The following is a 13896-nucleotide window of genomic DNA, read 5'->3' on the forward strand; positions in this document are numbered from 1 at the left end:
TTATTAAAATGTTTGATTCAATTAAACTTTCATATGATTTTTTTAAAAATTTCTTATATATGCTTGCTATATAAAAATATTAAAATACACATAATGAATAATCTATACTATATATAAAAACAAAATCGTGAAATTTTAACTTCCCGCCCAATTCCTAAAAAATCTCTCTTCCTAATAAAATATATTGATTTCTACTTTCCCATTCGTACAATAACTCTGCGTTTCAATTCTATTTTAATATTATAAAATAGTGTAATACAATCTATACTATATATAAAAACAAAATCGTTAAATTTTAACTTCCCGCCCAATTCTTAAAAAATCTCTCTTCCTAATAAAATATATTGATTTCTTCTTTCCCATTCGTACAATAATTCTGCGTTAAAATTCTATTCTAATATTATAAAGTAGTGTAATTCAATCTATACTAATACTATATATAAAAACCAAATCGTGAAATTTTAATTTCCCGCCCAATTCCTAAAAAATCTCTCTTCCTAATAAAATATATTGATTTCTACATTCTCATTCGTACAATAACTCAGCGTTTAAATTCTATTCTAATATTATAAAATAGTGTAATACAATCTATACTATATATAAAAACAAAATCGTGAAATTTTAACTTCCCGCCCAATTCCTAAAAAATCTCTCTTCCTAATAAAATATATTGATTTCTACTTTCCCATTCGTACAATAACTCTGCGTTTCAATTCTATTTTAATATTATAAAATAGTGTAATACAATCTATACTATATATAAAAACAAAATCGTTAAATTTTAACTTCCCGCCCAATTCCTAAAAAATCTCTCTTCCTAATAAAATATATTGATTTCTTCTTTCCCATTCGTACAATAATTCTGCGTTAAAATTCTATTCTAATATTATAAAGTAGTGTAATTCAATCTATACTAATACTATATATAAAAACCAAATCGTGAAATTTTAATTTCCCGCCCAATTCCTAAAAAATCTCTCTTCCTAATAAAATATATTGATTTCTACATTCTCATTCGTACAATAACTCAGCGTTTAAATTCTATTCTAATATTATAAAATAGTGTAATACAATCTATACTATATATAAAAACAAAATCGTGAAATTTTAACTTCCCGCCCAATTCCTAAAAAATCTCTCTTCCTAATAAAATATATTGATTTCTACTTTCCCATTCGTACAATAACTCTGCGTTTAAATTCTATTCTAATATTATAAAATAGTGTAATAAAATCTATCTATCTATACTATATATAAAAACAAAATCCTGAAATTTTAACTTCCCGCCCACCAGCATAAACAAGATTAGAAGAATAAGACATAAAAAGACAGAAAAGAAACTAATAATAATAATAATAATAATAATAATAATATAATAATATAAGTGGTAATAATAATATCTAAAAGTAATTAATTGTTAATAATAATAGTAAGAATATTAACGTAAGAGTAGTAACATAGAATAAATTGTAATAATTAATAACTATAGTCTAGGATTAAATTTGGAATTGTCAAGAAAGATAAACGACCTTTGGTGAAATTAAATCTTAAATAATTATATATCGATTTAAATATTCTTAATATATTACAACAATTCCATTCCGTGCATGGGTGAAAATACTAGTATAATTAATAGTTTAATAAATCACTTATAAATAAAAAACATCTTATGCAAAAAAAATTCAATCTACAACAAGAATATTCAAAACACAAAATAATACGTATGTAAAAATATGATGATGAGAGATACATTTTAATTTTTCGATGAACGGTGTTGTTATCCTTCATACGACAAACTTCTTATATTTATAAGAGATTTTTAATTTGGCGTCAAAAAAGATAAATAACTAATTGAACAAATTTGGTAGATTTTCAATCACCGACCTCTCTTAGGTGAGATTTACTTTCCTTGATATCATTGATTTGTTTTCCATTGACCCAAACTTTCTTAACTCAGATTGGGGCAAATTTTTATTGGACCCTGAATACAAGATATATATATATATATATATATATATATTTTGAAACACAAGATACATTTTTAATATACTAAAAATACATTATTTGATAATATACAAAATACTGTACTTTTAAATAATGTACTTTACGTGCACAAATAATTTACTTTTAGTATATTAAAAATGTACTTTTTATTTCTGGTACTATTTGGACTATGAATACAAGTTAAATTTCATTTTGTTTCAACTACAGTTTTATTCGGCATCATACATACAATAGTCTTATTACAATGAGACATATTATTAAGTTTTATTTTATACTCAATGTAGTTTTATTACAACACCACTAAATTATAGTTCTAATTCAAGTATGGTTTCATTGGACAATATACACTCAAATATGTGAAACTATTATTCAGTTTTATTTTATATACATTGTAGTTTCATTACAACAAAACAGTATCATTTTGATATACCTACATTTTCATTTGACAATATACACTCAATACGTGAGACATGTTATTCAGTTACTTTTTATACATACTATAGTTTCATTTCAGCAAAACTAAAGTATCATTTTTATTTAACTACAGTTCTATTGTGAAACTGTTATTCAGTTTCATTTTATATACATTGTAGTTTCATTACAACACAACTACAGTATCATTTCGATATAACTACAGTTTCATTTGACAACATACACTCAATATGTGAGACATGTTCACATGTTATTCAATTTCTTTTTATACATACTGTAGTTTCATTTCAGCAAAACTAAAATATCATTTCTATTCAACTACAATTCTATTTGACAATATACATTTAATATGTGAGACATGTTATTTAGTTTTATTTTATACATGTTGCAGTTTTGTTTCAACACAACTAAAGTACCATTTCATTCAATTACATTTGATAATATAAACACAATATGCGAGACTAATTCATTTCAAATACATTTTAGCTTTATTTTGTTATAAACATACAAAAAAAATACGGGACATGTTTAAAAGTAACGACTGTCGTTTCTTTACTTAAATAAACGATGCCGTTTTCGAACCATGATCCACAGTGTAACAACCGGATTACATGGAACACGGTCCATGGTCCACAAGTAAAATTTTCCCTCACCATTCAATCGTTATGCTGTGACTAAAAACGCACGTCCCACTTAAAAAAAAAAAAAAATCAGTTTCGATTCCCGTCAACAACATTATGTTGTGCTCATTCATTCTGAATTTTTAGTTCATTCATTCTGGATATTTAGTTCATTCATTCTGGATATTTAGACGGAAACCAAAACTGATTTTTTTTTTTTATTCATGCTGAATATTTTGTTCATTCATTCTGGATATGTAGTTCATTCATTCTGGATTTTTATTTCATTCATTCTGGATATTTAGTTCATTCATTCTGGATATATAGTTCAAATTATGCACAACATAATGCTATTGCTAGAAATCGAAACTGATTTTTTTTTTTTATAAGTGGGATCGGACGTGCGTTTTTAGTCAAAACAACATCGTTTTTGCAACTGTGTGCACCATGCAGCACAGCATAATTTGCCCTCACCATTTGCTTAGTTATTATTTATATTGGATTAGGCTAGCTTAGTTAAAATTCGAGATGGGCTTGAGCCAAATAGTGAAAAACTTTAATACAGCCTGACCCATAATAAATAAATAAATAATCATAGTTTTACCTTTTTCTTTTCAATATTTTTAATTCAAAGTTTTTACATTTAGTAATTTAAATTTAGAATGTCAAAAAAACAAGGAACCTCTGGTGAAATGAACTCTTTAAAATAATTTATATTTCATAAGAATCACACCTTTAATTTTCTTCCTTATATTCTAACAATTCTCAACCGTTGATCTACAAAGATGGATGGATCACATTAGTCTACAATTTTTACAGGGACGCATGTTCTCACAAGAACCTTCCGCGATGTGTGTGTGTGTGGATGCACTCTTGTGAGAACTGCTATCAAGGAGAAAACTAGGAACCAATTATAGTTGTACATTTGAAAGGATTTAATAGATCATAAGCAATATAATTATAGAAAAATAAAGTTGTAGCATTTTTATAAATAATTCAAACTTTAAAGTGCAAGTATCATCACTACAAAGTGCAACTTTCAACACTATAGAGTGAAAGTAACTAAAACTACTCAGTGCATCTATTGATAAATCCAAAAAGCTAAACCAGAAATCTAAATTCAAAGATAAACCATATAATTTAAACTTTTAAATAATAAAAAGTGAACCCTTAAACCAAATAGAAAAAATTGAACACTGAGGTTTAAAAAGTGAATGTTAAGTGCAATTAATGATAACGTTAAGTGCACTTAATATTGTGGCTCAGCGTACTTTATATTGTTGTTAGATACATTCTAAAGACAAACAATAACTACTAAATTTTAACGACAACTTCTAACACCAAATAAAAAATTCTTAAACCAAACCAAAAAAATAAAATAAAATGCAAGCATAATTTCTAAAAGTTAGAGAATTTCACTGCACCTATACGTATCATGAGATGCACTCTATGATGTTGCTAAGTGTACTTCATAGTGCTATTACTTGCACTTAAAATTCAAATTATTTGCTAAAATGACACCCCATTTTTATCTCTCCTTGCTTTAAAGCTGTTAGATATTTTCAGATAGACAACTCTAATTTGTTTCTAGTTCTCTTCTGGGTGTCATGCTCATATGAGAATACGCTCCCACATGAGAACTTTGGACAAATTGTAGTCATAGAAAATAAGTGATCAATTGAAATGTTCAAAAATCACCCTAAATCCATGTGTCCAAATAGCAATCCAAATCACTCATAAATATCAATTAAGGGGCAAATCTATCTAAATAAAATTTTAACCTTCTGTCAAAATAGGTAAGTCAGCGACAAAATAGGAATTTCTATAATATTAAACCTTTTTATTTAAATAATAAATTATTGTTATTATTATTAAATATAAGAAAAATCTAATTGTTTTGTTAATGCCGGATACTTTAATTTAGCGAGACAAACACGTGAATTAGAGATTAGTAGAAGGGTGTTGTGTTGTGTTGTGCTCTGTCTACTGCACTCAGGCACAACATCGTGTGCACCACAGAATGCTGTCGGAAACCCAGAATCGTATACACAATTCCATATTGCACTATACACACTTATATATTGCATTGTGCACACTCGACACTCTAATATTGCCTTGTGCAACGTTCAAATTGAAATAGACACATAAGCATCAGGCACCACCACTACTAGCTAGCCAGGAAAAAGGGGATCAAAAACCCTTGTTGATTCACATACATGACTAGTGTACAAATATGTCATTATATGCAAACAACACTACAAATGAATGTGCACGCATATGTACTATAGTGCACACACGCCACACTTATACATTGTATTGTGCACACGTTCACATTGAAATGCATACATACCACCATCATCACCAGGAAAACAATGATAAAAAATCATAGTTGATTCACATACCTAACTAGAGCATAACCACATCTTTAGATGCAAACCAACAAATGCACATGCATATGTACTATAGAGCATACATGCCACACTTATACATTGCACTGTACACACTCTAAAATTATATACTGTACACGTTTACATTGAAATGCACACATACACATCATGCACTACTTCCACCAGAAAGGGAAACAATGATCAAAAACTTAGTTGATTCACAAACTTGAGTAGTACACAAACACATCATCATTAGATGCAAACCACGTCACAAGTAAATGCACAAAATTATGTACTATAGTACACAAATTGCAAGTTTACAATGAACATGAACACAAAGTGCATACTAGACCACGATGAAGTGCACACATACGACAAAATCCAGTCGTGAAAAACTGACAATTCACACCCACTAATTAAGACCACAGTGCACAATAGTGCATTCCCGTAATTAAAGACTACACATAAATCAATCATAAATCATAAATATATATAATATTATACGTACGATATATAATACTGATTATTACTCTTTCAAAACCAGTCCCCTTTATTTATCCATGTTTACATATAGTAATATGTACACATTCTAATATGCTAATGGTGTCTAAGTTGATTAGTTTGACTCAACTACCTTAATTGTAGGGTAAGAAATTTGAGTTTGGTAATAATGCATAAACTAATATAGATTATATTATGTGAGTTTTGTTTTTTGATTGAGCATTTAGACTCCTTGATCGAATTGTAGTGTACTTATATACATTCGCACACACTGACACACATCATCACGTGTGTGGTGCGTGGTTGTGTGTGCTCTAGTATCGCAGTTATCTACAAGATCTGATATATTGGATTAGTTTTTAGTTTTTCAATCCATATATATGGTGCCAAGCTTGTGTGCTCAAGAAATAAAATGTGTAGTCTAAAATTGATATGGCTTGGAAGTTCTATTATGATAATTGAGAAGATCGAAGACCCAAAGTGAAGGATCTCGGATTCTCACTTTGTGAAGATCTCTTATCTTGAAAGTGTATGAATTTTCAAGAATATCATATCATAACCTCTTTTTTTTTGCCTCAATAATTAATTATTTTTTACATGACAAATTAGTCTAAGTTGTTTAATGTTTATAGTTGTCTGGCTCAAATAAAAAATAAAAAAAAAAAGTAAATAAATAGGTATTTGAATTTGTAACCTTATGACTACCAAATCAACCACCTATCCAACTTGATTAATTGGTAACTTGGGATTGCTCCCAATTGATTAGTTTTCTTTACTTAAAAACATTCCATATATCTCCACAATACTTTTTTTTTTGTCCAATAGATCAGAGGGACCAACGTTGTCCCTAGAAATTAATAGATGCACCTAGTAGCCATCCCTCTCCATGAGGATAGAAATGCCATCAGGAGGATCTTTCAGAAGCTAAGTACCCCACTCTCCATGTTGTCCCAAATTAGTGAGAAAGTCAGCACACGTGTTATCTTCTCGGAGAGTGTGGAGGAAATCTCAGTCCTAAATTTGTCTAAGCATGCATTTACAGTCAGTCAGTCATGAATCAAGGTGTCCGCTTCAAGTCTAGAACCATCCTCATTCTTGACTGCATTGATCATAGCTTCAGGGTCCGTCTCAATAACAATTCTGTTAATACCATGCTTTTTAACAAGGCACACACCATCCCTCAAACCCTAGAGCTCAGCTATGAAACTACTTGGAGACCCAATCTTGGTGATATATCTCCACAATATTGCTTTGCAACTTAACACTCTAAGACAATCCATTATTTTTTCCTCTTTTATTTATTTTTTATTTATTTTTTATTTTTTTTTATTTCAACTTTCTTAACTTAATTTTACAAATGTCTATATTGATAGTATGTATTAAATCAGATGTTTAACATCAACATGTATGCATGTATGAGTACTACAAAATATTTAAAATTGGGCTATACCAAATAAAAAAAAAAAAAAACATTACAAGATTGGAGTTAATTAAAGTTTTTTTTTTTTTTTTTTTTTTTTTTTTAAACACAATCAATTACCCAAAGCTTTGTCGTTGAAATGTTGGCATATATTGTCCCCCTGCGTTGAATAATCATCGATAACACACCTACTTTTTCATATGTTACTTTGTAGTGGATCGGGAAATGATCAACAACTTTCTTCTCACATTTATTGCAACCTTTAATTATTAGGTTACATTTGTGTGAGATCGTCTCACAAATTATTATTCGTGAGTCGGATTGGGTTAATATACAAATATAATATTTATACTATAAAATATAATATTACATCAGAAATAAAATATTTATTACCTATAAAAAAATGTAATACTTTTATATTTTGATATAAAAGTATCATTTTTTTGTAATCAAATTAATGTCTTCCCTTATAAATAATTTTCACTTATAAAGAAAAATGTAATAAATTTAGATGAAAAATGTTATCAAAATGTAAAAGTATTACATTTTTTTTAAAAGTATTACATTTTTCATATAAGTAATAAATATTTTATTCTTGATTTAGTATTATATTTGCCTGTATAAGTATTATATTTTATCTTGATCCAACCTATTTGACAGATAAGGATTCGTGAGACAGTCCTATTCAAGTTTTCGCTTTAATTATTTGGGAGAAATCAGCTCATGCCCCTAGCTAGCTATATCTATCAACTATTTGAGATTCTAAGTGTTGGGATGGCTCCTTTCAGTAGAGTCTTGTCAATAACCCCCAATGCTTAATTTACTTGTCTCCTCTTCATTGGATAAAACCATACCTATTCAATATTCCCTAAAGGGATTTCATCACTGATGATACTAAATCCTAGTTAATTAAAGAGGGGAAACAAGTGATTAATCGGGTATGAGTACACCAGACAATTATGAATACGACCCGTTAACACAACACAAAACTGGACACAAAAATAACGGGTTAGTATTTAGCCTTAACATGTCTCGGGTTGTTAACAGGTTGATCCGTTAAGGACCCGTTATATTTTGTATCTTAACGGATCAACTCGTTAATATTATCGTTTTAACCTGTTTACACGTACAAACCTATTTATAACCCGCTAAGAATCATTGTCATGAATGAGATTACAAAAGATATCATGAACATGACTAAGGATGAATTTTACTATATTAGGCCAAGATCCTACACCAATTATTGATGTTCAACAATCTTAAATTTGAATTTTTATTAGGGGGAATCGCACTTTTGGTCCCTCAATTAATGTCAATTCTGCAATGTCATCCCTAATTCCCAATTTGGACATAATTGGTCCCTCAATTATTCGTCCACTAAGCAGTTTTGGTCCTTCTGTGACTATGGCCGTTTGACACCATTTAAATCAAGGGTAAGGGTGGAATTTCGCACATCATTGGTTTTACTTAATCATTTTCAGCCCGTTCCTCCGCCATTCTCACCCATTTCCGCCACCACACATGAAGAACCCTAACCTCCGCCATTGACACCTTTCCACCACTTCGAATAGAATATGCTATTAAGGACGCCATCCGCAATGACTAGTAGGAGAATTAATGGGTTAAACAGCACTCCTACTTGTAAGTTTTCAACCCTAATTTTTTTTTTAATTCTAACTGCTTGTTTGTTTTGTTGTTCGCACATTTAACTGGGCAATGTATTTTGTCTTACTATTATGTTAACATGTGCATTTTGTTGTGTTCTATGTTAATGTTTGGTGGGGACCAAAGAAACACATGTACTGTAATAGAAAAAGCGAAAAAGGAGAAAGCATATGGGGACCATTTTTACTTGCCTGGAATTGAATATATGTATTTTGTGTTAGTTTCCCAAAGTGCATCTAAAAGTGCCTACATTTATTCTGTGTTGTTGGGACCTATGAAGTAGACCATTTTCACTGCAATTAATTGTTTTACTGCATTGTATAGATGTTGGTGAAGAATCCTCTGTCTTTAGCATAAAACTCCATATTGGTGGGGATTTAGTATGGCATCCAACTGTTGGTTATAGGGATGGTGGAGTTTAGTTCTTTGACCATTTCAACTGTGATGAGGGCAGTATACTAGATTTAAGGAGAATGCTGAAACAATTGAGGTATGCTGATAAAAAGGTGCAATTTTGGGATCTGGTTAAGGTTAAGGGTAATGGTAGGAAGAAGCCAACAAAAACTGATCTTAAGCCTCTACTGAATGATGCAGACATAGTTAGTTTAGTTGAAGAGGTTCCACCCAACAAGGAGGTAGAAATATTTGTTGAACATTTATTTGATGACCAATGGGATTACGAGGTAGACATATCTAGAGAATTGGGAGATGATTGCCTACTCTATGATGGAATAAACCAGAGTTCTGAAAATGAGGATGAGGTTGAAGGTGAAGATCAAGGTGAGGAAGACCCTAATCTTATGGACACTAGGGCTAGTTCTAAGCAGGTCAATCCTGCTGTTGGACTGGAAGGGGGTGAAGTACAAGAAGTAGAGTGCCAATTGTCTGAAGAGGTGTTTAAGAGTTTAGAGAATTCTGAAGATTCTGATGGGGGAGACAGTGGTGTACAGAATGTTTTTGAAGAAAGGAACTTGAAAAAAGAAGGCTTTAAGTTTGAGATTGGAATGATTTTCAAAACATCAGATGAGTTTAAATGGGCTGTTAAATATTATGAGGCAACTAGGAGAAAAGATATCCACTTTAAAAACAATGAAAGCAGTAGAGTGAGGGTTGTGTGTAGACACAATGACATATGCAACTAGACAATTTTTGCCTCAAGAAGCAATCCAAAAAGTCCATTTCAGGTTAAAACATACATTCCAGAACACACATGTGGGGATCAAGATGAAAATAGAACTGTGAAATCTGGTTTTCTAGCCAAAATGTACAAGGATGAAATTAAACTTAATACAGAATGGGGTAGAATACAGTTTCAAGAACATGTGAAGGCAAATTTGAAATGTCAGGTCAGTAAACACCAGGCATATAGGGCTAAACAAAAGGCTCTTAAGCAACTGGAAGGTGATGTTTCAGAACAATTCAACTTACTCAATGATTACTGTGAGGAATTGAAAAGAAGCAATCCGGGAACTTCTGTGAAGATGAAACTTGATAGTGAGTTTACTGTCAATGGAATACCTAGGTTTCTGAGACTCTATATTTGCTTTGCAGCCTGCAAAGAAGGGTTCTTGAGAGGATGTAGACCTTTCTTTGGGTTAGATGGTTGTCATCTTAAGGGTTGCCAGAAGGGAGGGCAACTTTTGAGTGCTGTAGGTGTTGATGGAGATAACAGCTTGTTCCATATAGCATTTGCCATTGTTGAAGGGGAATTGAAGGACAGTTGGTTATGGTTCTTGAAACGATTGGACAGTGATCTTAATATTTTAAGTAACCCTCATGCTTGGACATTGATTTCAGACAAGCAAAAGGGATTGATACCTGTTGTTGAAGAATTGTTTCCGGGAATGGAGCATAGATTCTGTGTTAGGCACATGCATGCTAACTTTGTAAAGGATGGTTTCAGTGGGAATGTACTCAAGCAGAAACTGTGGGCAGTGTGTAAAGCAACAACAGAAGCAGAATATAGGCGGCAAATGGAGGAGTTAAAAAAGATAAATGCTAAGGCTGCTGATTGGTTAGCTGCAAGAGATGCTAAACATTATTGTAGGGCATATTTTAGTACATTTCCTAAGACAGATTTGCTACTTAACAATTTGTGTGAATCATGGAATAGCACTATCCTAAATTTCAGAGATAAACCAATCTTAACTTTGTGTGAGAAGTTAAGAATATATCTTATGACTAGGATGCAAAAAAATAGAGAAAGACTAAAAAATCATCCGATGAAGATTTGTCCAAAGATATGCAAATTGATAGAAGAGGAAAAGGATAGGGCATGCAGGTACAATACTTATAAGTCTGCTGAAAACATGTACCAAGTAGATGATGAGAATTTTAAGGTCTTCAAGGTGAGTTTACTCCAGAAACAGTGCAGCTGTAGAAGGTGGGATCTCACAGGCATCCCTTGTAGTCATGCAATTGCAGCTATAAGAAAACAAAGGGAAAGACCAGAAGACTATGTACACAATTGCTATACAGTGGACTCTTATTTCAGAGCAGATGAGCCAGCAATACTACCAATCTCATCTTCTGAGTTGTGGCCCAAAACCAATCTTCCAGCTCCACTCCCCCCAAAATATAAGGCACAACCTGGGAGGCCTAAAAAAAAAAGAGAAAGATCAGCCCTTTTGAAGAAACCAAGAAGGACAGCCTTGCACAAAGAACAAGGAAAGTTGGAGAAGTCAAAAGGTGCAGGGTTTGTGGTCAAAAAGGACATAATAAAGGAACTTGCAAAGGAAACAATCCACCACAGGTATTAGTTGGACCTGCATTGTTTTGTAAATAAAACTGCCTTGTTTTTTAATGTTATTGATTTGTAGGTACATGAGATGGATGAGGTGGTAGTTGGACAGGGTGATGTACACATTCAAGGCCAGTTTGAGGATATCCCAGTTGAGACACAAGTGCCAACTTTTGTACTTGATGAGATGGTAAGTTAATGACCACCATCAGCATTTAATACTTTTAGTTTGACAGTCAGTTGAATTTACCCTTGTTTGTTATGGAATTGCAGGAGGTAATGACATCTCAACCATCACAATTAGTTCAGAGCCAAGTCCCTCCACTGTCCCACTTTATTTCTTCACAACAGCCAAGTGGAAGTGCTACTCCAACTGTCATCACAAGAGCAGGGAAAAAATTTGTAACAATCTCAAGCCTGCAACAAGCTAATGCAGTCCAGAGAGAGGCAAGGAAAAAAAAAAAAAGCTACTCAAATGAAGAAACAAAACTGAATGTTAACTTTGGTGTATTTTTGTAGTAATATGAAACTATGAAACTTTTGATGCATTTTGGTCTATTTTGGTCTATTTTGGTAGAAGTGGTTACTTATGTAATCTTTGATCTTTTGGTAAACTTTGATCTTTTGTAAACTTTGATCTTTTGATCTGACAGGGTGGTTCAATTTAACATGTTAATGAATTGCTTTTGTCTACTCTTTGGCAGTTTATTTTGTTGTATACTTTGGCCTTTAGTCAGTAGATTTAGTTCAGTCTGGCCTTAACAATTGGTTGCCAGTTAGGCACTTTCCCAGTAGACACTTTTTACTACTTTGGTGTGCAGTTTTCCAGTTTGTATTTAAGAATTAGACAGTGGCTTTGGGTCTTAACAATTGGTTACCATCCCTTGCCATTCAAATATACTTAATATTCATCTCAATATAAAAATATACTTTCCATTCAACTGAAAAAAAGTTTCATTTCCTTACATAAAACTGCTTAGCATTAAACTCAACCAAATCTGGAATTGAACCTCAAAACAATTCTTACATAGTACCACTAATTTCTAAATACTACTTCAACTGGAAAAACTTGGGACTTTGTTCACTAGTTTCCATCCCAATTCCCACACAAACAAGGGCAACTGCAATACCAAGTGCAAACCCATAAAAAAATGAAAATTTAGACTCCAACTTCATCTTCTTCATCGCACCATTTTCTTTTTCAATAAGTGTTTGTAACTCTTGGATTTCCATCTCCTTCTTATCCAACCTTTTCAATAGCCCTCTAATGACTCTGGAAACACGCTCGGAGACATCGTTGTCAATCCACTCAAAATACCAACAATTGCCGTTGCCCTGATGGGAAGTGTAACAAACAAACACAAATTAACTGAAATTTTGTAACTTTTCTGGCCGGTATTTAATTATAATGGTTTTGTAAACTTACTCCATAATGTGGACAAGCTCTATATCTCTTCCCTGGATTCGCAGTACTCCATGACATCTTTACCGGAGCAACCTCGCCGCACCAACATCGCACTTCTGGCATCCATTGTGTTGACCCGATAGTGTTGAAGACATTGCGAATGGCGTCCTTAATAGCGTATTCTATTCGAAGTGGTGGAAAGGTGTCAATGGCGGAGGTTAGGGTTCTTCATGTGTGGTGGCGGAAATGGCTGAGAATGGCGGAGGAACGGGCTGAAAACGATTAAGTAAAACCAATGATGTGTGAAATTCCACCCTTACCCTTGATTTAAACGGTGTCAAACGGCCATAGTCACAGAAGGACCAAAACTGCTTAGTGGACGAATAATTGAGGGACCAATTATGTCCAAATTGGGAATTAGGGATGACATTGCAGAATTGACATTAATTGAGGGACCAAAAGTGCGATTCCCCCTTTTTATTATGTTCAATTTTATTCTAAAAACTAGCATAAACTTCTTTAATTATGATTTTTGGATGTTACTTTATCATTTTATGAATGTTATAAATTTAATATTTTTTTAGTTTGTTTGATGGATTGAATTGTAGGATTTTTTTTTTTTTTTTTTTATATAACTTAACTTTAAATTTTAGTTTTTTTAATATATTAATAGGTTTAGCGGGTTTAAACGAGTTACGTGTCATATCGTGTCGACACAATCA

The 13896-nt window shown here is 32.0% G+C and overlaps 1 protein-coding gene across 1 annotated transcript; it reads left to right on the top strand.

Annotated features, from left to right (window-relative positions):
- The first annotated feature begins 9502 nt into the window (after positions 1–9502).
- LOC109185560 lies at positions 9503–13460 on the top strand. The gene is made up of 5 exons (XM_019335499.1): positions 9503–10132; positions 10214–11731; positions 11849–11959; positions 12043–12130; positions 13240–13460. Exons 1-5 carry the CDS (start codon positions 9503–9505, stop codon positions 13458–13460), a joined length of 2568 nt encoding a protein of 855 aa, XP_019191044.1.
- The last annotated feature ends 436 nt before the right edge of the window (positions 13461–13896 follow it).

The sequence above is a fragment of the Ipomoea nil genome, unplaced genomic scaffold, assembly GCF_001879475.1.
Source record: "Ipomoea nil cultivar Tokyo-kokei standard unplaced genomic scaffold, Asagao_1.1 scaffold1334, whole genome shotgun sequence".
In the NCBI taxonomy this organism is placed as follows: domain Eukaryota; kingdom Viridiplantae; phylum Streptophyta; class Magnoliopsida; order Solanales; family Convolvulaceae; genus Ipomoea; species Ipomoea nil.